This window comes from Acinonyx jubatus, chromosome E1 (assembly GCF_027475565.1).
Source record: "Acinonyx jubatus isolate Ajub_Pintada_27869175 chromosome E1, VMU_Ajub_asm_v1.0, whole genome shotgun sequence".
NCBI classification, from domain to species: Eukaryota; Metazoa; Chordata; class Mammalia; order Carnivora; family Felidae; genus Acinonyx; species Acinonyx jubatus.
In genome coordinates, this window is record NC_069397.1 from 1,742,719 (window position 1) to 1,764,883 (window position 22,165).

At 56.2% G+C, this 22,165-nt stretch overlaps 3 protein-coding genes across 3 annotated transcripts; 1 reads left to right on the forward strand and 2 right to left on the reverse strand.

Annotated features, from left to right (window-relative positions):
• Positions 1-9,416: 9,416 nt before the first annotated feature.
• Positions 9,417-15,784, reverse strand: ZMYND15 (zinc finger MYND-type containing 15). The gene is made up of 13 exons (XM_027047754.2): positions 14,654-15,784; positions 13,998-14,232; positions 13,744-13,899; positions 13,329-13,489; positions 12,728-12,880; positions 12,331-12,411; positions 12,069-12,185; positions 11,869-11,957; positions 11,689-11,787; positions 11,403-11,556; positions 11,263-11,321; positions 10,841-11,001; positions 9,417-10,664 (listed from the first exon to the last, which is right to left on the reverse strand). Exons 1-13 carry the CDS (start codon positions 15,234-15,236, stop codon positions 10,493-10,495), a joined length of 2,220 nt encoding a protein of 739 aa, XP_026903555.2. The 5' UTR covers positions 15,237-15,784; the 3' UTR covers positions 9,417-10,492.
• Positions 15,785-16,080: 296 nt separating this feature from the next.
• Positions 16,081-19,710, forward strand: CXCL16 (C-X-C motif chemokine ligand 16). Its single transcript, XM_027047759.2, has 5 exons — positions 16,081-16,310; positions 16,670-16,808; positions 17,082-17,164; positions 18,036-18,455; positions 19,080-19,710. Exons 1-5 carry the CDS (start codon positions 16,244-16,246, stop codon positions 19,124-19,126), a joined length of 756 nt encoding a protein of 251 aa, XP_026903560.1. The 5' UTR covers positions 16,081-16,243; the 3' UTR covers positions 19,127-19,710.
• A 149-nt stretch (positions 19,711-19,859) lies between these two features.
• Positions 19,860-21,288, reverse strand: MED11 (mediator complex subunit 11). The gene is made up of 3 exons (XM_027047760.2): positions 21,112-21,288; positions 20,831-20,961; positions 19,860-20,185 (listed from the first exon to the last, which is right to left on the reverse strand). Exons 1-3 carry the CDS (start codon positions 21,194-21,196, stop codon positions 20,048-20,050), a joined length of 354 nt encoding a protein of 117 aa, XP_026903561.1. The 5' UTR covers positions 21,197-21,288; the 3' UTR covers positions 19,860-20,047.
• Positions 21,289-22,165: the final 877 nt, after the last annotated feature.

The window sequence follows — 22,165 nt, forward strand, 5'->3', positions numbered from 1 at the left end:
AGATTGTAAACACGGATGATTATAAATAGACTCTGAGACCGTATCATGACGAAGCGTGAAGAATAAACGGCACCAGATGATTGAGTACTTAATCATAATTAGCTGGGCTTGGGTCTAGAGACACGGCCTACGTTATCTTCTATAATCCTTAGGACAGGCGTAGCAAGGTGACCCCGTTGTAAAGTAGGCACTCGGCACATGTTTGCAGAATGAGTCTACGTGGCTCAGAGAAGCTGAGTAACTTGCCTAAGACCACACAGCTGGGACCGCTCAAGCCGGGACTTGAACTCGGGCCTGTCAGACTCTAAGTCCTGTGCTCGTGGTTGGTCTGGTGCGTCATCCACAGGCCTGATGACGTAGGCAGAGGGGAAGTGCCGAGATGTGTAAAAAAAAAAAAAAAAAAATTTTAATGTTTGTTTATTTTTGAGACAGAGAGAAACAGGATGCAAGCAGGGGAGGGGCAGAGAGAGAGTGAGACGCAGAATCTGAAGCAGGTTCCAGGCTCTGAGCTGTCGGCACAGAGCCCGACTCGGGGCTCAAACTCACAAACTGTGAGATCATGACTTGAGGGAAGTCGGACGCTTAACCAACTGAGCCACGCAAGTGCCCTGATACCAGGCACTGCTGAACATGCTGGGGGTTCAGTTGGGAGGGGCAAACAGTAAGCACGTAAGCCAATGAACGCACAGCCTTCGGTAGCAATGAATCGTGCAGAAAAATAGGAGTTTAGGCGCTGAAGTCACAGCTGTTGAGGACTGCTGTCATTCCGGGGGCCCGGGAAGGGCTTTCTGAGGCAGGGGCGACCAGGAAAGAAGGCAGGTTTGGCAGGGAGAGTGTGGGGTGCAGCCAACAGCATGTGCAAAGGCCCTGGGGATGAACGTGGGCTGTGGCAGGCGCGGCAGAGGGGCGGAGCGGTCCGAGCTTGGCGAGCCAGGGGAGAGCAGGGGAGAGAGGTGAAGAGGGAGCTGACCCCGAGATCTGGAGTTGGTGATGGGATGGGGCTGCCATTATCAACATGAGGAGGCGGGGGGGGGGGGGGGGGAGGCAGGAGTGGGGCAGGGCTGGGAGAGGGAGGGTGGGCGACAAAAGAGGAGAGAGAATAGGAGGCGGGCAAGAGGTGGAGGGGCCAGGAGAGGGTCATCTGGTGAGGCCTGGGGAAGACCAGGGCAGTGTGAGTCCTGGAGGCCAAGGCCGAGTTCCGAGGAGGGAGCGCAGCTTCGTGAAATGCGCCCCCCCCCCCCCCGGAGGGTGGGACCTGCCTATGGGGTCTGGCAAGACCGTCTCAACAAGGGCGCCTCCATCCGAGTGGCAGGGACGGGAACGGGGGGACAGAGGTGACCAAGGCACCCAAGGGGCAAATTCAACACAAAAGACCAAGAAACAAACAGAGAGGAATTTGCAGGGAGCAGTCACGGTGAGAAGTCCCAGGGGAAAGATGAGCAGTGGCCTCTCTGGAGAGGGAAGAACCGGGATGGCTGGCCGAGGGTGGCGATGAAGTGCTGCCCTCTGGGGAGCGAGGCGGTGCGCAGTCGTCCGTCCAGAGAACCCAGGAGGGCAGGGCTGAGAGCCTCCGGGTGCTTCACCGCTGGGGACTCACGGCGAGACCCGCCGCCCCCAGCCGTGCTGGGGAGCTCGGGCACAGTGTCCCCGTCGGTGGGGTTTGGTCCAGTCGCGCTTGGGGTTTTGCAAGCAAGGTGGCGGCGGGAGGCGGGGGGCGGGGGGGGGCGAGAGACCTCAGAGTGGAAGCAGCAGCAGGGAGGCCGAAAGACACGTGCCTCACCTCAGGATGCGAGCCATGTGGGAGAGACCACCGTCCCTTCGAGGACTCTGTTCGGAGCAGAGCCAAGTTCCCACGAGAGCAAGAGGGCAGCTGAGAAACAATCTGATGGTTTGAGGCACGATGGGGGGAGGTAGGAGGTCGTCACTCGGGGATAAGCCCTGGCAAACGTGGACTTCGGGGGGTGGTGGGTGGCCAACAGGGTTAGAAGGCGTCTCTGGGAAAGTGGAGGGTTCGTCTCAGTTGTGGGTTCCGTTCTGGGCTTGTCCTCTCCAGCACTTTGCTGGGCTAGTAATGACAATGTGCAGCATCTATGGAAGCCTCTGTGCCAAAGACCTCGTAAGCATCTAGGTTTAGTGATCTGCCTCGTGCTCATGACAGTCCTATTGCTGTCCCCTTTCTGCAGGTGGGGAAACAGATGCAGAGAGGGTAACTTGTCCAAGATCGTGAAGCTAGTAAGTGGGGAGCCTGGATTCTAACTCAGGCATCTGACCCCTGAGGCTTGTCTTTTTTTTTTTTTTAAGAAGGTATTTTATTTTATTTTCATTCATGTTTATTTATTTATTTTGAGAGAGAGGGAGCAAACGCAAGCAGGGAGGGGCAGAGAGAGAGAGAGAGAGAGAGAGAGAGAGAGAGAGAGAGAGAGAGAATCTCAAGCAGGCTCTGTGCTGACAGCACAGAGCCCGACGCGGGGCTCGAACTTATGGGCTGTGAAATCATGACCTGAGCTGAAGTCAGATGCTTAACCGACTGAGCCACCCAGGCGCCAGTAAGGCGATATTTTAACTAACCTAATATATCTAAACTGTTGTTATTTAACCATGTAATCAATGTAAAATATTATTAACGAGATATTTACTTCTTTTCTCCATAATAGTAAGTCTTCAAAGCTGAGTTTGCATTTTACACCTGAGGCACATGAAGTCAAGACTTGCCTGGGGCGCCTGGGTGGCTCAGCCGGTTAAGGGTCCGACTTCCGCCCAGGTCATGATCTCACGGTTCATGAGTTCAAGCCCCGTGTCAGGCTCTGTGCTGACAGCTCAGAGCCTGGAGCCTGCTTTGAATTCTGTGTCTCCCTCTCTCTCTGCCCCTACTCGGCTCACACTCTGTCTTTCAAAAATAAATAAACATTAAAAACAAACAAACAAACAGTGATGAGGCGGGCGGTGTCAGGTAGAGTTTAGTGATCTTTCTAGAAGCTCGCTGATCCATTTCCAGGAGCTGCCCCCCCCCCCCTTAAATCTCTCCGTGAATTTCACAGAAAACTCGGCAGACGTGTTTGTGATTCTGTTCATGGCCAATCATGAAGGGGAAATAAAAGCCTTTCAAAAGTAAGCCCTCTGTTATCTGTTCCGGGAAGTTGTGTTGTTTTCCGAGAAGCAGTTTTCCAAGAGGTTACAAGCACCTATTGTTTCCAGGCTCCCCTACTGACCTTGGTGACCTGACTTAACCTTCCCGTGCCTCAGTCTTCTCATCTGTAAAATGGGGGATACTAAGAACACAGGACCTCCAGGTTTGTTACGAGGATGAAACTTACTTACTCACATATGTAAATAAAGCGCTTAGAACACAGTCCGACTCGACTAAGCCCTGCGTGCACATTGCCTCTTTGTGTTTTCCGTGCCAGGCCAACAGAGCGTGGCTCTCACACGAGATTCTCCAGGGTTCCGGGTCTGAATCTGCCTGGGTTCTGACCGGGTTTGTCTAAGCCCAGGACCCATGACCTACCTCCAGCCACTGACTGAGCGACCAGGCAGAAGAAAGTCAGCAAGGCTAGAGAAGCCAACCACACCGTCGGCCGACAGCTAACACCCTTCACCCAACGACAGCAAGCTTCACGTTTTTGTCAAGCGCCCATGGGACATATACAAGACGGACCCTCTCCCGGGCCCCGAGACCAGGCTCTGGAATCACACAGGGCGTGCTCTCTGACCACGAGGTACGCAAACTGGAAATCAATGAGAGAAAGACAGCAGGAGACTCTCCAAACACTTGGGAGACTAAAGCCATGACCTCCCGAGCAGGTGGGTACCCGTATCCGTGGTGCCTCCTGTCCCTCCTGGGCGATGCTCCCAGTGCAAAGTGACAGCTCCCAAACCCTCTGGTCGTCCAGCCGCCAGCGCCATTCTTCTGGGTTTTTTGGGGTTTTCAATGTCCTCCCCCCCCTCAGAGCCACACTGTGTCCCCTGAGAAGGGGGCGGAGCTCCCTCTGTGGGTGACTTTGTGTCCTGAGATCAGGCGCTGTCCTGGTTGGGACTAGGGCCCCACACAGATCCCTGTTGCCTTCCTTCCCCCTGATACGGACTTCCCTTCCTCGGTCCTCAGCCAGAGACTCCGCGCAAAGCAATCCCCCACCCACCAGGCAGGCTCAGGCTATTTTGTGTCCCGGGACACTCTCTACTTCCTCTTTCATTTATCGCAGAGAAAAATCAGGAATGTCCCAACTGTCCCCAATGTGGGCCTGGGTATGTCGCGTTCATAAAGTAAATCAGCTTGAGCCATCGATGAAGAGAGACTGCATGAGGACGCAGACATCCGTTGGGTCACATGTTATATGAAAAAAAGCAGGCTGGTTGGCACCGTGTCCATCTGGGTCATTAAAGTTTTGTAAAAAGATGCGCGGAGGGGGTCGCCCGGGTGGCGCGGTCGGTTAAACATCTGCCTCGACGTTGGCTCAGGTCACGGTCTCGCGGTTCGTGAGCTCAAGACCCGCATCGGGCTCTGCGCTGACAGTGTGGAGCCTGCTTGGGATTCTCTCTCTCTCTCTCTCTCTCTCTCTCTCTCTCTCTCAAAATAAATAAATAAACTTAAAACAAAAAAAAGGATGTGCAGAGGCTGTGAACACACCGGCACGGTGACAGTGGCTGTCCCCGGGTGTTGGGATTAAGGGTCCTTTGAATTTTCTTCTTAGGGTTGCCTCTAATTCGCACCCCCCCTTCCCTGCCCTTTCCAGTCTGCACCCGCCACTCTATTGAATGCTCCCGTGTCCCGGTCTGGCATCCAGGGGACACTTCATCACCTTATCTTCCCTGACGCACCCTGTGTCAGCATCTGGCACAGCTGACCACCCTCTCTCTGTTTACGGTCTCTCCCGGTTTTTCTGCCGCCCTCAGGACTTGTCATGCCCCTGCCGGCCCCTCTTCCTCCTTGTCCTGTCCTGCACCAGGATTCTGCTGAGAAGGCACCTCGCTCTCTCCGGACGCTGTCCCCCACCCCTGGCTGTGTGACCCCCGCCCCCATCACTCTGTCAGCTGCCTCCGGAGTCACGAGGAGGCCCACAGAGGGCTCACGTTTTACAGAGCCTCCTGAACTCCTCGCCCTTCTCTCCGACCCCCTTCTAGCTACTTAACTCCACTCCTCACGTCCATGGCCATGCTGTCACGAGCAGGTGGCTCTTGTGTCTGTCTCGCTGCCCCAGCTGGGAGCCACCAGCACCCTTCATTTCTTGGCCCCAGTATCTGTTCGCTGATCCTACCCAGCTTCTCATTAACCCTAACGTCCATCTGCTTGTCCCCAACATCGAAGGCACCATAAGCTCTCGCCCGCATTTTTTACCAAAGCCTCCGAGTGGGTGGGTCTCCTCAAGTCTTAACCCTCCCAGGGTCCGTTCGTCCCTCCAATCTAGCAGGGATATGTTCCTGAAACTCCTGTAGTAAGTGCTGAGTGGCTGTTATAAGCAAAAGCCGTAGTTATAAACAAGGCAGGTGTCCCTGACATGGAATTTACTTTTTCGAATGTGTTGGAGGAGGTGTAATGAACGTAAATAAATAAATGAGATAACCAAGTAACTGATAATTGCTCAATGAAAATGGAAGAGTAATGTGATGGAGAGGAAGGAAAGAAGTAGTTTAAAGAAGCCTCACCTCATTCTAAACTCCGAACCCCTTGTAGTTTCTCCCAAAGGCCTTACTTATTTTTGCCCCAGGACCTTTGCACATGCCGTGACCATCTTTTCTCTTCTTTACCTGGCTAACTCCTACTTGTCCTTCAGGGTCACTGCTTAGATGTCATTTCTTCCAAGAAGCCCTCGCTGATACCCCAAGGCTGTCTTAAGTGCCTCTTCTGTCTCTAAGTCTGTAGCTTTTTCACCCTCACAGCAATCACACTGTACCGTAACTTTCTGGTTACTTCTCTGTGTCTTCCAGGCCTCCTTCTAAGCCAGTGACTTTCAGATGTTTTGACCATGGTCTACAGTGAGGAATGCATTTCATATCATGACGCAACACACATATAAACATATATGGTGCGGGGCGCCTGGGGGGCTCAGTTGGTTAAGTATCTGACTTCGGCTCAGGTCATGGTCTCGTGGTTCGTGGGTTCGAGCCCTACACCGGTACTGTGCTGACAGCTCAGAGCCTGGAGCCTGCTTTGGATTCTGTGTTGTAAGGGTTAAATTGTAGTGTAGGGCTAATGCTTAGCTTGAAAAATAACAGCTTTGTGTTGACACTGAAGGTTAAGAGATAACAGCCTTGCTTTGCTCTGGTAAACTACTGCCTCATACTCTTGTAAATTAGGCTTCACCAATTAAGGAAACAAAAGTTCAAAGAAAAGAACATCAGAGGCAGGGTCAAGGAGATCCACTGGTTGCAACTTAGAGGCAGAAAGTCTAAAGTAAACACCTCATTAGGCAACTGTTTCTAACTCATCTGGAAACTGTTTCTTTGTTCTGTTCCCAGGTGATGATAAAACGATGTGATCGGTTATAAAAACTCTGTACCCCGGCTGTTCGGGGCCGCACTCTTATCAAGAGTGTTGGTCCCGATCGGTCAGCCTTGCCTCTCATTGTAATAAACTTTGTTGTGACTGTCACTGGTGCCCGTAGCATTCTGTTTCAAGAGTCGTGTGGATGCAACAGTGTCTCCTTCTCTCTCTGCCCGACGTCCTCTACTTGCCCTCTCTCTCTCTCTCAAAAACAAACATTAAACAATTTTTAAAAATAGAACGCTGTTTGAGGCCCACTAAATTGACTTAATAAACTCTCATAAATATGCATTTTGAAAATCTTCCTTTTAAGTTTATTTAAGTAATCTCCACATCAAACATGGGGAGCTTGAACTCACAACCCCCGAGATCAAAGTTGGATGCTCTTCCGACTGAGCCAGCCAGGCGCCCCTGCTTTTTGAAAATCCTGCCCTAACCAGGGGTCAGTGTGCTTTTCCTATGAAGAGCCTGTTAGCAAATATTTTAGGCTTTGTGGGGCCGTATGGTTTGTCACAAGCACAAGTCTGTTTGAATCATTCAAGTAGCCACAGACAACACATAAATAGTTGTGGGTCTATTTCATCATAGATTTAGGGACACTGCAATTTGAAGCTCATAACAATTTTCACATCACAAAACGTTCTTCTTTTGACTTCGTAGCCTGCAGGTCGTACGAAAGGGCCAGATTTGGCCGGAGGCCACAGCCTGCTGGCCCCTGCCGTGGACTGAAAGCTTCACGGAGCCAGAAAACATGTCTGTTCTCCCCGTCGCCTCTCTAAAGTACAGCACGAAGCCTCGTGTGCATTCAATCAGTACTGAGGAAGTGAATTATTAAAGACAGCAACTCGTAAATTAAACATTTTTGTGCTACAGGTACCGTATGCTTATGGAAAAAAATGAGCCACACGGCTGAGTCAAATGAGCCAGCAAATCCTTAGTAATCTTACCAGTTGGAGATAACCATATCCTTTCATACTTTTATGCGGTAGACAGCAGGAATTTAGGGAAAGGTTATTTTCTGGCCAAGAGAGTGGTAAAAAGCTCCATTCCCCCTCAATTCAGCAGGGATCTAGGCTTCCCTTTTAGAGTTTTAGGGTGCTGAGGGCTCAGCAGAGGGGGTGGGGTGGGCGGGTCTACCCTTATCTGGGAGTCAAGGAAGTTGTACTTTCCTAAGGAAGTGATGTTTAGGCTGAGAAGGAATCTGTTGAGCAAGAACACGGGGGAAGTTCCACAATGTCTTTATTTGGAGGCTGCTGGCTGGAGGGTGGAGAGGGGGCAGAAGGTGGCATGAACCCTGCCTGGAGGTTGGCAGAGGCCACTCGAGAAGGGCCTTTCCCAGCTGGATCTATCTACCCCCTTACAGGCACTAAAGGAAGACAGACAAATTAAAAAAAAAAAAAAAAAAAAAAATCCCGAGTCAGCGGTCAGCCAGATCCAGGATGAGAAACTTTCTACAGGACAAATGATTCAGTTTCTCACAGTGGCATGAAAACAAAAAAGAAAGAAAAAAGACAGGGACTCCCCTTACAGAGTAAAAGAGACCAATGGGACACAGCAGCCAAAGCCACGTGTGGACCTTGTTTCTTTCTTTCTTTCTTTCTTTCTTTTTTTAATGTGTATTTATTTTTAAGGGTGGGGGAGCAGAGAGAAGGAGACACAGAATCCGAAGCAGGCTCCAGGCTCGGAGCTGTCAGCACAGAGCCCGTCGCCGGGGCTTGAACTCACAGACCATGAGATCATGACCTGAGCGGAAGCCGGTCGCTTAACCCACTGAGCCCCCCAGACCTTGTTTATTTCTTGATTGCAACAAACCAGCTGTAAAAGCCATCTTTGAGATAATCGAAGAAATTTGAACGTGAATTGGGTATTACAAGATATTAAAGAATAAATGCTAACTTTTTTGGTGTGATAATGGCCCCGTGGTTACAATTTTTTCAAAGCCCTTATGAGTTAGTTATAGATGCATATGAGTAAGATGACTGATGTCTGGGCTGTGCCTTCAAACACTCTGGGAAAAAGCTGGGGGTGTGATATTGTGATATGATAATATATATTTTGTGTGTGTCCCAGTTCCTGGCACAGTGCTTCTTAAAATCTTGGAATTTCCCAAGTAATAGGGGAGAGAGGAGGGTCTTATGTTACTCATAATACGGCCTTTTGAACAGTACTTGAGTGTATGCTAATGCGGTGACTCTTGGCGGCTGCCGGCTGGCTTCCAGATTATTCCCCGGGGAATGACTTCCTGCCTGTCCGGATTGTGTAAGGACACCTGTGGTTGTTCCATAGGGAGCTGTGGGTCCCACATTGCCCCAAACATGCTCTCCTACCCTGCAGCATTTAAAACCAAAGATAGGGGGCGCCTGGGTGGCTCAGTCGGTTAAGGGTCGGACTTTGGTTCAGGTCATGATCTCAGGGTTAGTGAGTTCAAGCCCAGTGTTGAGGTCTGTGCTGACACCTCAGAGCCTGGAGCCTGCCTCGGATTCTGTGTCTCCCCCTGTCTCTCTGACCCTCCCCTGCTCACTCTCTGTCTCTTGAAAATAAATAAATGTTAAAAACGTTTTTCAGAACTCTTTTTAAAATTTCATTTTAGCTATTATAGATGCAAACCAGGGGATTGTGTATTTCACTTTCTTTTTCTTATTAATTTGCATTTCCTTATGCAGCCAGTGAACCAGCTCCCTGGAGCCTACTTGGAGTTCTGTCTCCCTCTCTCTCTCCCTCCCTGCTGCCCCTCCCTTGTGCCTCTCTCTCTCTCAAAATACATAAATAAAACATTATAAAAAATGAAATAATTTTTAGATTTATAGGTGAGCTGCAAAGACAGAATGTTCCTGTACCCCTTCACCCATTTTCCTTTAACGTTATGTCTTAAACCACCACAGTGTGTTTATGGAAACTGAGACATTAGCACAGACACCATACCGTTAGCTAAATATAGATTTTATTTGGATTCCCAGTTTTTTCCACCAAAGTCCTTTCTTTGCCCCAGGATCCGACCCAGGATACCACGTCATCTTTAGACATCATGTCCCCTCTGTCTCTTCCAGTCTGTCACAGTTTCTTGGTCTTTCCTCGCCTCTCGTGACTTTGACACTTTGGCAGGAGTGGTCATGCGTTCTGTAGACTGTCCCACAGGTTGGATTCGTCCGATGTTTTCTCAGGATGAGACAGAGCTTAGGGATTCTTAGGAAGAACACTAAGGTGATGGGGCCTCATTGCAACAGGTCGGGGAGCACATGACATCAACATGACTTACTCACTGGGGGAAAGTGGTGTGTGCCAAGCTTCTCTGTTACTCTTCCCTTTCTGTACTTAGCCACGGAGGCACTAAGCCCAGCCCACACTCACGGGGATTTTAAGAATGGAGGAAAGGGGATTGAAGCAGGGGACTAATGCCCTAGAGGGAATTCTCTGCCTGGTGAACGAACAGGTGAACTTGAATGCCTTTGGCAGGCTGACTCAGAAATTGGCCCTTCACCGGATATGCGGAACGAGAGAAGGTGGAGACCGGACGGAGGAGGGCCCAGGGTTGGGTGGCCTGGGGCCCTTCGCTGCCTCTAAACCACGGGGTCTGTGCGCCCCTCGGAGCCTGTATGCTTTTGCCCTGCCTGCTAGTGAGAAGCCACTTTCCCCTTCTCGGGTCTTGCGCTGGGGCAGGTCCCCGAGGGTTACAGGGGCCTGGAAATGACTTACCCCCCCCCCCCACACACCCCCCAGGAGTTTGGGATTGCCAAGGAGGGTCGGAACCGCGGGAAAGGGAGGCGACAGCCATGGCGGGGCCGAAAGAAGCTGGAGGCAAATGAGTCATCCCGAAATCCTTTCCTCTCCTCCGCGTTTAAGGACCCCGTCCGGGGCGTATAACCGGAAGGCGCGTGACTCAGTGGCTTCAAACGAGCACTTTTATTTACCTCCGCGCGATCCGCCAAACGCCTCCCCCCGGCCGTGCGCGGCTCCGATCTGCTTTCGGGGGCGTGTTGGGCGGGGGGCGCCGGGCGGCCACGCCTGGGCCCTCCCTCACCTGCGCCGGCGGGCCCCCCGCCCAGGTTTCTTCTCCCCTCGGCGTCTGCGGGCGGGGGCGGGGGGCGCGGCGGGGGGCGGGGCCTGGGGCGCGGGACCCGGCGCCGGGCGGGCCCCGCCCCCCTGCGGGGGCTTGTAGACCAGGTGGAAGATGAAGGCGTTGCAGTACCTGAGGGGGCGTGGCGCCGTCAGGGAGGGGCGGGGCGGCCCGAGCGGGACACGCCCCCGGGGCGGGGCGGCAGGTGCAGGCGGTGGGAGCCCGCGGGGGCGGGGCCGGGGGCCGGGGGCCGAGCAGGGGGTCCCAGGAGGAGGGCGGAGGACCCCGCGGGGGTCGCGGGCAGTTACCAGGGCATGCAGTTGTCGGCCGCTCGCAGGCGAAAAGGGGAGCGGAAGGGATTGGGCCTCGGGGGGCTGGTGCCCCCTCCCGTGGCCACCGCCATGGTCTGGTCGTCCATCACACAGCCGTACTCGCTGCTCTCGGTGAAGAAGGCCGGCACTCGGAGGGACTAGGGGTGGGGGCGGGGCGCGGGCCTCAGACTCTCCCAGCGGCGCCGCACCCCAATCCCTCCCCGGGCGCCAGCGGCAGACAGGGAGGGGGAGAGGCACGAGTCAGGCAGACACACAGACAGACAGACGGACGGACAGGGCCGGGAGGACCCTGGGCGCGCCCCGTGTCCGGAGCGGATGGTGGGAAGAAGAGGCTGTCGGAAAAGGAGGAGGGGTCGGGGCAGGAGGAGAGAGCAGGTCCCTTTTGCCCCATCCCCCACCTGGAGCCGGGGCAGCGAGCTCAGCCAGGTGTCCTTGAGACCGAAGCCGGAGTTAAACCCTGCAGAGGGAGGGAGAGCGGGCAGATGCTGTCGCCCGTGGCCTTCTCCCGCCTCCCCACACGCCTACCCCAGGCTCTTACCGATAACCAGGTCAGGTTTGGGCCCCTGGAGCAGGTGGTAGGGCCGTGCAGACACCTTGATCTGCAGGTCCCTGCGGCCCCCCTTCTCCTTGGTCCCGGAGCTGAGCCGCCCCGATACCCCGGAACCAGGACGGACAGACACTTCTGGGCCATCCTGGGGAGCCAGGAGCGGAGTGGAGAAAGGGCTAGACGTTAGGGCACTGGGAAGCTGCCTCAGGCAAGACAGGGGACAGCGGGAGGGAGGCGGGAGAGCAGGCCCCACCCCCACCTGCCCACCAGCCCTCACCCTCTGCAGGGTAAAATGCTGCTGGTCACTCTCGGGGGGCAGGCCGTCGCCCACAAACTGCAGCTCTAGGGCCACGTGGGGGAGCAGGACCAAGAGCTCCTGAAGGACAGAGAAGACAGATCAGGGGCTCACCTTGCACGCACCTCCACGTACCCAACCTTCTGTCCCTGAGGGACTTACCCAAAACACCATGACCAGGTCAAACTCCTTCCCGGCCTCCACCACGTGGATTTTCAGTGACTGCTTGTTCTGGATGTTGAGCTCAGGGACTGGGGGAGAAGCTGGCCACTTAAGAAGATGGTCTCCCTTCCCCTCATCCCCCTCCAGCCCCCTGCCCCCTTGCCCCCTGCATTTCTGTCCCGCTGCTCGGCTCTCCTTACAGGACTGGGGCACCAGGTGGGTGATGACATAGTACACAGTCAGCGGGTAGGTGAGAAGTACAGCCATGGGGGAGTCCAAGCCGAGGCCCCTCCACGTGTAGTAATCCTGCCATGAGCCTGGGGAGAGTGGGTTACTGAGGGACCTGGTCCAGGCCTGGACCCCAGCCCCTCCAGTCTAACAGCCCCCTTTTTCTCCGCCACCCAGACTGCGTCCTCCGGTCTCTGTCTCTATCTGTGGCTCCCTTAAGGCCCCCCAGCTCACCAAAGAGGCTCCTGGGTGGATCTGGGGGCACAGGAGGCATCAGGGCAGGCCCATCCCCCTGGAGAAGCTGGTAGGGATCTCCTGAGAGGAAGGAAGGAAGATGATCCTGGTGTCAGAGAGACCCCCATCGAGCCCTTCCCCCTCTTCCTTCCAAAGGAGTTGTATTCCCCAGAGCTGTAAGCAAGAGCAGTGGACAGTGGCCTGTGGGTGAGGCTTCTGGGAAGGGGCGGGCAGGGGTGACTTCCCTGAGGACTGGGGATACGTCTACGATAGCCCTGGGGGTGATGGTGGAGTTTGGTGATTATGCAGAGGCGTTATCTGGGATCCGGACAACTTGTTTCTCTCCCGTCCTTCCCTCTAGGCTGAGGGGCCCGTGCCTGAAGAGAACCCCACAAACCACTGAGAAGAAGGCTGAGGGATGGCGTGCTGCCCCGGGGGTGCCTGGGCGTGCCAGGGCCTGGGATCAGCATGCTGAGCTGGGTCCAGTAGCCACGAGTGAGGCCCCGTGAGGCCAGGAAGGCCTCCTTGTTGAAGGTTTCACTGGTCACCTCTGCAGAAGGAGGAGGGGAGGGGTTGAGGGCCTGGTGGCCAGGACCCCAGACTACAGCTCTGCTCAGTTTCTCCCAAGGATCCTGGGTCTGAATCTCGTTCTGAGTGTCTACAGCATAGCAGGTGTAAACACCACAGAATCCCTAGAACGATTTTCCAGGCTTGAGCATTTGTTAATATACTTATATTGCAGATGAGGAAACAGAGGGTCTAAAAAGTAAAGTCACCAGTTAGGGGTGGAGCTGGGCTGCCCGGATCCCCTGAGCTCCCTCAGGGATCCAGGCACACACTCCTCAGCCCCAGACCCTGTGTTCAGCTCCAGGGGTCTAGTCCCCAGCCCTTGTTTCTGGGATCCAGCCCCCAGCACTACTAACCCGTCAGCCCCAGGACCCCGTAGCCGGGCACCCAGCCCCAGTTCCTCCCACCCCATCTTGATCTCCTGGTGGTACCTGTGGCGTAGGTAAAAGGCAGAGTTGCTAGTTCTCCGGCACGTTCCATGAAGGCCGCGAGCCTCGGGCACCAAAACCGGTGGCTCACGTCATCCGGACATCGCCGCCAGTCGGCCCGGAGACAAGACTCTCCGCAGTACAAGACCGCACTACACTGGGGGCTGGGGGCGCGGGGGGTGGGGACACCCGGCGTTAATCTCTGGAGGCCCTCGGTCTGCTGTCTGTCCGTCCTGCAGCTGCCCATATATCACCTGGTCTGTTTTCCTGTATATTCTGCTGTCAACAGCTGCCCTTTCCCTCCTTTTACTTCCCTGTCCCCCATTCTGTCTCCCGGGCCCCCCAGCAGCCAGCTTTGTCTTGTTTGTCTGACTGTTGGGGTCTTCCTCCCTGTCACCCCATCTTTCTGGCTGCTCACCAAGGTGTCAGCTTCACTTCAAAGCTATGTCTGTGACAGACGTGGCAGGTTCGAGCCCGAAGGGAGGCAAACGTGAAGCCTGGCCGGGGACCCCATGTCCGCATCGGCGTCTTGGCTAACTTCACTCCCAGCCTCGGGACCAGACTCTCCAGCTCTCTGAGTGGGGGTGGAGACAGAGTCAGCCTCGGGGTTGCTCAGGAGTCCAGACCCCTAGCTCGCCCCACCCCTCGATCTCAGATACTGGATTTCTGTACCGATGCAGCTGGGCATCTCCCACAGTCAGCTGTCGGGGCTTTCGAGGGTCTCCGGAGCCCATGGGGCAGGCCATGCTGTGGCAGAGGAGAGCATAGGCCCGAGGGGCCAGGTTCTCTGGCCCTGAGCCCTTGCCTGCACTGCCCTGGGCTCCATCCATTAGTAGGTCAATGCCCAAGATGGTGCCATGTTCATCTGTTACCAGCAAGAGGCAGGAAAGGTGCAGGGGGGCAGCCTCTGGGGAAGAAGGGAAAGTCAGGGGTGTGAACATCAGGCCTAGGGGGGCTGGGCAAGTCAACAAAATGAACAGGAGGGACCAGGGAGAGAGGACGCGACTCATCTGCTGGGGCCAACTGCTGCACAGGCAGAAATGCAGGCCTGCTGTTGCAACTTTAAATGTTTCTTGAGTTTGTTTGGCTTTTAATTTCAATGTATAAATGTTGACTCAAATTAAAAAAAAAACCAACCAACAAACCAAAAACCAAAAAACATTGTGGGTCAATGAAAACACCTTTTCGGGCGACATCAGCCTGCAGGCCACCGTCAGTGACTCCTGGCCAGGCTCTGAGAGGTATAGGAGGTCTTCCAGAGCGGGGGGAGGGGGGCGGCGTGCAGAGAGGGGTCAGGGCAGGGCCAGGCCCCCACCCCGGGGTCTTACCACTTCTCCGCCCCTTCCTCCTCTCAGGGACTGCTTCGTCCTCTGCCTTGTTTTCTCGGCAGCAATCCTGGGCACCTCCTCCACCTCCTGCCTCTTGCTCCGGCTCCTCTGGCCTCCCTGGAGGGTTTGCTTCCTGTGGGGAGTCCCTGCTGGTAGGGGCAGGGGCCCCATTTTTGTCTGGATCTACCTTCTCCAAGCCTGCACCCTCCTCCTCTCCACTCTCTTCCTCCTCCTCCTCTGCTTCCTCCCCTTCCTCCAGGCTGACAAAACTGACATAGGGGCTTAGGTCTCGCAGGTGGAGGGGGTGCTCATCTCCCAGGAACTGGGCAGCCCCCAGGCCCGATCCAGGGCCTGGCTCTGCTCCTTGCCCCAGGCTGATGCCCACATTACGGTTGGGCAGAACATGCAGCACCCAAAGGGCGGGGTCCTGGGGCAGCCTTCTGATCTGCGTCTCCAGCTGGCGCCAGCGGCCCTCAAGGCTGGCCCCCACAGCCCCGCGCTCCGTCGAGAACTTTCGGAACCAGCCAAACAGGAGGGCAGCGAAATCAAGGAATTCATCCCGGTATCCAGATACAAACTCCATGTCTTCAGGGCCACAGGGGCCTGGGCCCAGACTGAGCAGAGGAACGGATGTATGGTGAGGGGAGTTTGGGGCCGGGTCACAAGATGGGGAGGGCGTGGGTCTGAGGGTCACGTACGAGGGGAACCTCTGGATTGGAGGAATGTTAGGAGCAGAGGCTAGTTTGCGGGGCTCAGGGTGGGAATGGGGAGTAGACTTGGAAGGGGGCGAGGAGGCTTTAAGATGAGTAGTCACGAGAGAGGCGGTATTGGGGGTTCAAACCCTCAGGACCGGGGTTCGAGCGGTGAGCAGGTTTGGAGGGCTAACCGGAGGGGAAGGGTTTGGGCAGGAGGCAAGACTCTGGGATCCGTCTGAGCCGGGGCATCCCTCCGCCTTGGAGCGGTTAGGCGGGGAGCCCCAGGGACCCAGCCCCTCCCGGCCGCTCCGCTCCTCCGGTACCTGCAGCCGCCACCACTTTTCGAAGGTAAATACCTCGGGGCTGGCTGGGGGGTGGGGTGGGGGGCGCGGGTGTGACGTCAGGGCCGCCCGAGGCCGCCCTCGGTGGCCACGCCCCGCGCGTCGGGAGCGCGCGCCGAGGGGGCCCGGCCGGTGTGCGGCCCCCGCCCGGACTTCCCCGGCCGGCATCACCGGCATGTGACCCAGGCGCGCCGGGAAGCGAAAGCGCGTCGGAGTCCTGGCGCTCGAGGCCTGACCTGGGCGGGCGGACGGCAGCCGGAGTCAGCCCGTCGGGCCTCCCGTCCCCCGCGCAGCCGGCTTTTCCTTTGCCTTCGGCGCGCGTTCCCGGCGGGCGCGGGGGCGCGGGGGCGCGGGGCCCCGCCTTCGGGGTTTTCCCCGCGGCGGGAGGCGCGGTCCGCGCGGTCCCCGCAGTACCGACCGCGCTGTCGGTTCGGACGGTGCGTGCGCGGCAGGAGGGCGCCGCCAGCTAGCGCAGCCCCCCGACCCGGGCTCGCGCCCACGGGACCGGGAGGAACTCTTTGGACGCCGCGCTCCGGTGCCGCCGGGTCCCCGACATGAGGCGGCCCTGGGGACTCCGGTCCCTCGCTCTCCTCCTCCTGCTGGAGCTGCTGCCTCGGCCAGGTTCTTCCGGAGCGGGGTGGCGCCCAGACTCCCGAGTCCGGGAACGGGACGGGATGGGAGGGGGGCGCCGTGGGCCGCAGGGTTGTGGTGGGTAGGTAAGTGCCGAGCCCAGGTCCCCAGGCCGCCGGGGCAGTGAGGGGGCCAGCTGCCTGAGGTTGGGGACAGGCTGGGGGACACCTGGGCTGGGGGACGATCAGGGACGCGTTTGGCGGTGTGATGGGTGGGTTGTGCCCGGTGGTCAGATCCCGGGATCTAGCGAAGAGGCTGCAACGGAGCAGTGGGTTGGAGCTTCGGTGGCAGCCGGGGGAGCCCCTCCGGCCGGGAACCTGTGCCGACTACCTCTGTCCTGTCCCGCTCAGGCGATGGCAACGAGGGCAGCGTCACTGGCAGCTGTTACTGCGGGACAACAATTTCTTCCGGCTCCCCTCCAAAGCGTCAGTTACTGGCACATCTCCGAAAGCACCTGAAAGTGTATCATCGCTGTAACTCCTACATCCGGTAATCTCACTGACCGCTGGGGAGGGCAGCGCCTCCGGGTGGCGCGAGGACCCCCTCTGGTCAAACTGGAACCCCTGGGAGCCCTCTCTCTGGGTTATGTTTGCTCCACATTGTCCACAGCTTTGTTTCCCTGTCTTATGTACGTGGGAATTTCCTGTTCTGGGAAGAAGGCCTCACTTGCTGTTGGTGATGACCTCACATCTTTGGAATGAGGAAAGGGTTGGGATAAGGGGTGCAGCTTGTGAGACCCCGCCTTTCGCCTTTCCTCGGCAGGTTCCAGCTACCTGCCCGGAGTGTGTGTGGGGGCAGCAGAGACCAATGGGTTCAAGAACTGATGAACTGCTTTGATCTCAGAGGTACGAGCTTTCCCCCCTCCTCCCTGAGATCTGTTTCCAGGGCTGCGTCCTCCCCCTTGCAGTCTTCTTTACCTAGCTCCTCTCCTGTGACACCTCACTTTTCTATGGTTTCTGGTGCCGGCCAAAGCCCCTTCCGTCCCAGTTCCCCCAACATCATTCACTGTGACTTTATTAAGGAAATTTAAAGATATACACAAAAGTTGAAAGAACTGTATAGCGAGCATCCAGATACCCATGGCCTGGGTTCTACGGTATGTGGCTTTTATATATTTATATTTTATGCATTTTGTGTAGTTTGTACGCATAAATATAGCTTATATTTTACAATATCAGGTTTCCAACATGAAAGCCATATTTGCCTTGGTGTGTGTCCATCTGTCTGTCCGTCCTTCCATCCACCATCGGCCCACCTTACTTTCCGATGCATTTCCAAGTCTGCTGCAGGCACGACCTCACATCATTTCAGCATGTACGTTAGGCTCCAGAGACCTACATTATTGCGTTTAAGCCTCCTAGCTACTGTGGTTGTTGGTACTAACATTATCCCTGCTTTACGACTGAAAGAAAGGAGTCCCAGAGAGGCTGAGAGGCAGGGGACAGGTCACACAACTGCTTTGTAGCAGAGCCAGGGTCCCCCCACCCCCACCCCTGGGGTCGCTCTACCTCCCAGCGCAGAGCGCATGCCTGTTGCAGTGGTTCCCTGTTGAGGTCGGCTCACCTCCTTGCCCCCCACTTTCCCCTCTGCCTCTGCCTTCCTCTTCTGGCCTTCTGCTGTTACCTTGATGTTCTCCTTGATGTACCACTATTCCCTCTGCGTCTTCACCTTGGCCCTCATCTCAGAGCCCTGATCCCTTACTTCTTGCCTCTCCAGAATGTGGACATGTGGACGCTGGGAGCGCGGCCTCCCGGCAGCACTCACCTCCCCCCAGCAGCCAGGTTCCTGAGCCCACAGAAACGGCACCTTTAGACCTGGGCTCCCCTGCCCAGACGCACCTGCCACCTGCCGTGTGGTCCACCCAGGCACCCACACTTCCAGCAGGAGCGCCGTCCTTGGATGAAAAGCTCGCCCACATCAATGAAACTGCTACACCCACTGTGGGCCACGGGCTTGGGGCTGGGCCTGAGGCTGGGGAGAAGCAGAAGCAGTTGGAAGACAATGTGGGACCAACATCTGGGACATCAGCTACGGTCCCTGTGGTATCCCTCCTGGCCATCACCCTCGCTCTCACCGTTGTCCTCTTGTACATCCTGTGCCAGAGGAGGAGGGAACAGTGCCGGCAGCAGTCTCCAGGTAAGCTGGGCCTCTAGGCCCCTCTCCTGGGGACCCAGAGCCTCCTGGGCAGGGATCCTGCCCCTGGTAGCTCCTAGTTGGCTGGAAACCTGCCCCAGGCAGTCAGTTATGAAGGCTGTCTACACTGTGGATCATAGGCAATGAGAGAAGAGTCAGCTAGAGACTATAGACTAGAGAGGGAGATGAGGCAGGGTTGGGGCGCCTGGGTGGCTTAGCCGGTCAGGCATCCGACTTCGGCTCAGGTCATGATCGCGCAGTCTGTGAGTTCGAGCCCGCGTCGGGCTCTGTGCAGACAGCTTAGAGCCTGGAGCTTGCTTTGGATTCTGTGTCTCCCTCTCTCTCTGCTCCTCTCTCACTCGTGCTGTCTCTTTCTCCTTCAAAAATAAATAAACACATTAAAAACAAAAATTAAAACAAGACAAAAAACAGGCTGGGTTTGGAGCAAGATCAGGAAGATAGCAGAACGTGGGAGCCATTCATTTAATTCACAGATCTTTACTGAGCACCTGTTGTGTTACTAGGTCGTATGGCTAATGTTTTGGGATCTAACTCCCCAGGTCAAGCTCTTCCCCTAAACTTCTCTTGATCTCAGAGCTCATCTCGAAATTTCCTTATCTTTTCCAGATCTACAGCCCCATTACACACCTGTGGCATCAAACTCCAACGCTTGAGCTAAGAATGGAAATCTCCGAGGGCAGCCATTGTGATTTATTCAGCCCCCTATGCATTGAATTGATACATTAGAATGATCTCTGGTGCCTGGTGGGCACTCTAGCTGTTTTCTGGTTAATGTGCAAGTAACCAAGCGCTGCCCTCTTGTGGACCCTTCCTATTTTTTTCTACACGATCCTGTAAAATCCATCTTCTAATGTGATCTCTTGGATAAAGTCTTCATGTATGTTTTTAATCACTAAAGATTATTTTTATAATTATTGACTCTTCCTTCTGCAAACGTGGCCTTCAACCCCTTGCTCCCTTACCGCAGTTCTTGGCTTCAACCTCTCCGCTGAGGGTCTCCCCACTTGCCCCCCGTCTCTCTTCACACACCAGCTGTTCCTCCCTCCTGCTTCCTCTCCCACAGTGCGGGCCTGGGCTTTCCCACCCCCGCTCCCCGGCGAGGCGCCACGCAGTTTGGTTTCATTTCCCCCAATCCCTGTATCACCCACGTATGTTCCAGTGAGAGTCTGGGCTCCTTGCTTTTCTTGCTACTGTTTTTATTATTAAAACCCTTAGTTCTTGTTTTTGCTTCTTTCAATGAAGAACGTGTCTTCATTGGTCCCGTCTGCAGAGGCCTGCGACAGGGTCACACGGTGTTGGAGGAAGTGGGTTTGGTGTCTGAATCTCCGTCTGTCTGAGCTCGCCAGCACTTTCATGGAGGGCAGGAGCAGGAACCAGGGCAGAGTTGTGGCAGGCTTGGTCTGCCAAGTTTCTCCACCCCCCACTTTCAGTCCCTTTGTCCCCATATCCTCTGGCCAGCAGGGCATGTATATGGCGGCCCACACTACCCATTGCACAGGTGTCTGGGTTCTGTCCCGGGTGCGGACAGGCCCTGTCCCGGGTCCTCCTCCAAGCTCTCACTCCACCTGCTTGGCCTAGTTTTCCAGCATCTGCTCACAGGTTCGGGCCACATCACTGAGCTTGAGGCGAGCGTAGTCCACTCGCTTCAGGGCCATCTGACAGTCCTTCCTCGAAGAGTAGCTGGAACCCTCATGGGGCTGCCCCGTGGCCACCTAGGGGACATTCACATTGATCGGTGAAGCACCCCTTCCCTTCCCCATCTCCCCACCCAAGCATCCGGTCTCCTGTATCATTTTCTTCCTTGAGTGTGAATCCATTATGGCACATGGGCGGTGGCTGGGTGACCTTGGGTAAATCACTTAACTTCTCTTAACCTCATCTGTAAAATGCGGGTAACAACAACTACCTCCTAGAGCTGTTGTAGGAATAGATAATGCAGCGTCTGGCATGCTGCAAAATCTTAGCAAATGGTTGTTGCTGTTGTAATGACTTCAGAACCCTCTCGACCCTGTCCCTTTTCTCCACGTAACCACTTCAAACCCACGAGGTCAGGTCAAGTTCCTAAGTGCAAAGTCCTGTGGGTTTGGCACTGTTTACAAGTCCTTGGGAATTCCCTGTCCCAGTAGCTCATGTGATGCAGAGCAGTGAGGCAGGCGGGCCTGCCTTCAGGACTTTCTTTTTAGAAGGAGAAGCCAGCCCTGGAGAGGGGAGGTTCTGCCAAGGGTCATCCGGCTGGGTCGTGGGTGGTGCCAGTGTGGACGGCCAAGTCCCATCTGGCTCCAAAGGTCAACGATCCCCGAAGGCTAACGCTTAGGCAGAGGGCCGGGTGGGCGCGCAGGACCTCCCAGCACACACACCTGGGTGAGGTAGCGGATCTGAGCCGACAGCTCCGCTTCCACGTGTTGCACCGACGCCGTGAAGGCCGCCGCCTGCCGGTCCAAGAGCCGCTCGTTGCTTTTCTCCTTGGACAATTCCAGGATCACGGTACCTGCAGGGCGGAGAGAGGGCGGGGCTGGCCGGGTGCTGCCCCGCCCCGGGACCCGCCCCGGGACCCGCCCCGCAGCGCGAGCACTCGGGCTCCCTCCCGTCCCCACTGCGTGGCGGCGGGCGGCTCAAGTACCGCCGTCGCGTCCCGAACCTGCATTCTGGAGAATGGCGCCGATTTCCCGCTCGATGTCTTCCAGGGCGCGCAGCCTCTCGTTCGCCAGGCTGTAGGTCGCCATGGTCACTCCGGGACTCCTCCGCGGGGTTTTCTTCTTCGGCGAAACTCGACGCTCGAGCCCGGAAGTGGCTGTCAGCTTGCGCCTGCGCAGGTCGCTCTCTAGCTGAGACTACAATTCCCAGGATGCTCAGCGCAGCCTCGCCTTGCTGGGGCGGGGTAGTCACCCGGTGAACTACAACTCCCAGGGTGCCGTGCGCACGCCCCGGTCTGCGCCGCCGCCGCCACCTCGCGACCACCTGTGGTAAGAGGCGGTGGTGAAACATTTCATTCCTTGGACTGAGGTCATTCAGACCTGTCTGCTTTCGCGACACTGCCCTGGGTTATCTATTTGATTTCTTCTATGAGAACTTGTCGCGCGTCTGCTGGTGCCGGGTGGCGATGGCGGCAGCTCTGGGGTGTCCCTCCGGACTGGACGGCCGTGGGCTCTGTCGGCGTCCGGCGAGGCCGGAGCAGAGCCTGACTTGGTGAGTGTTGCGTTGTTCGTCCTAGCGCTTCCTCCTGGGCTGCAGCCCCACTGAAGCACAGGCTTGGCAATCTCAGCCTTTCCCCCTTTCCGCTTCCCTATTACGCGGTGGGGTCTGGGGGTCCGGAGGTGAAGGGGATGGAGCCCCACGTGACAGTGAGGTCGATGTTTGCCGAGAGGCACGCTCAGGGTGCACCTTCGGGAGCACAGAGCGAGGGATTTTGGGGTGCAGCCTTGCCAGAATCGGGTCTTAGGGGTTAATTAACCCGGTGACTGGGAGGTTGGATGGAAAAGGGGATCAGCGCGGCAGGTGCATGGTGCTGAGAAGGGGCCTGCCCGGCCCAGCCCAAGTACAGCAAGGCGTTCGGCTCGGCCCCAGTGAGTGGAGTGTGGCAGCGGCCAGACTGAAGTGGGAGCCGGATCAGGAGAAGGCGGCTTGCAGGCTGAGTAATTTGGACTTTGTTCGGAAAGCACTTGAGAGCCCTTAAAGGATCTCCGAGAAGTGGG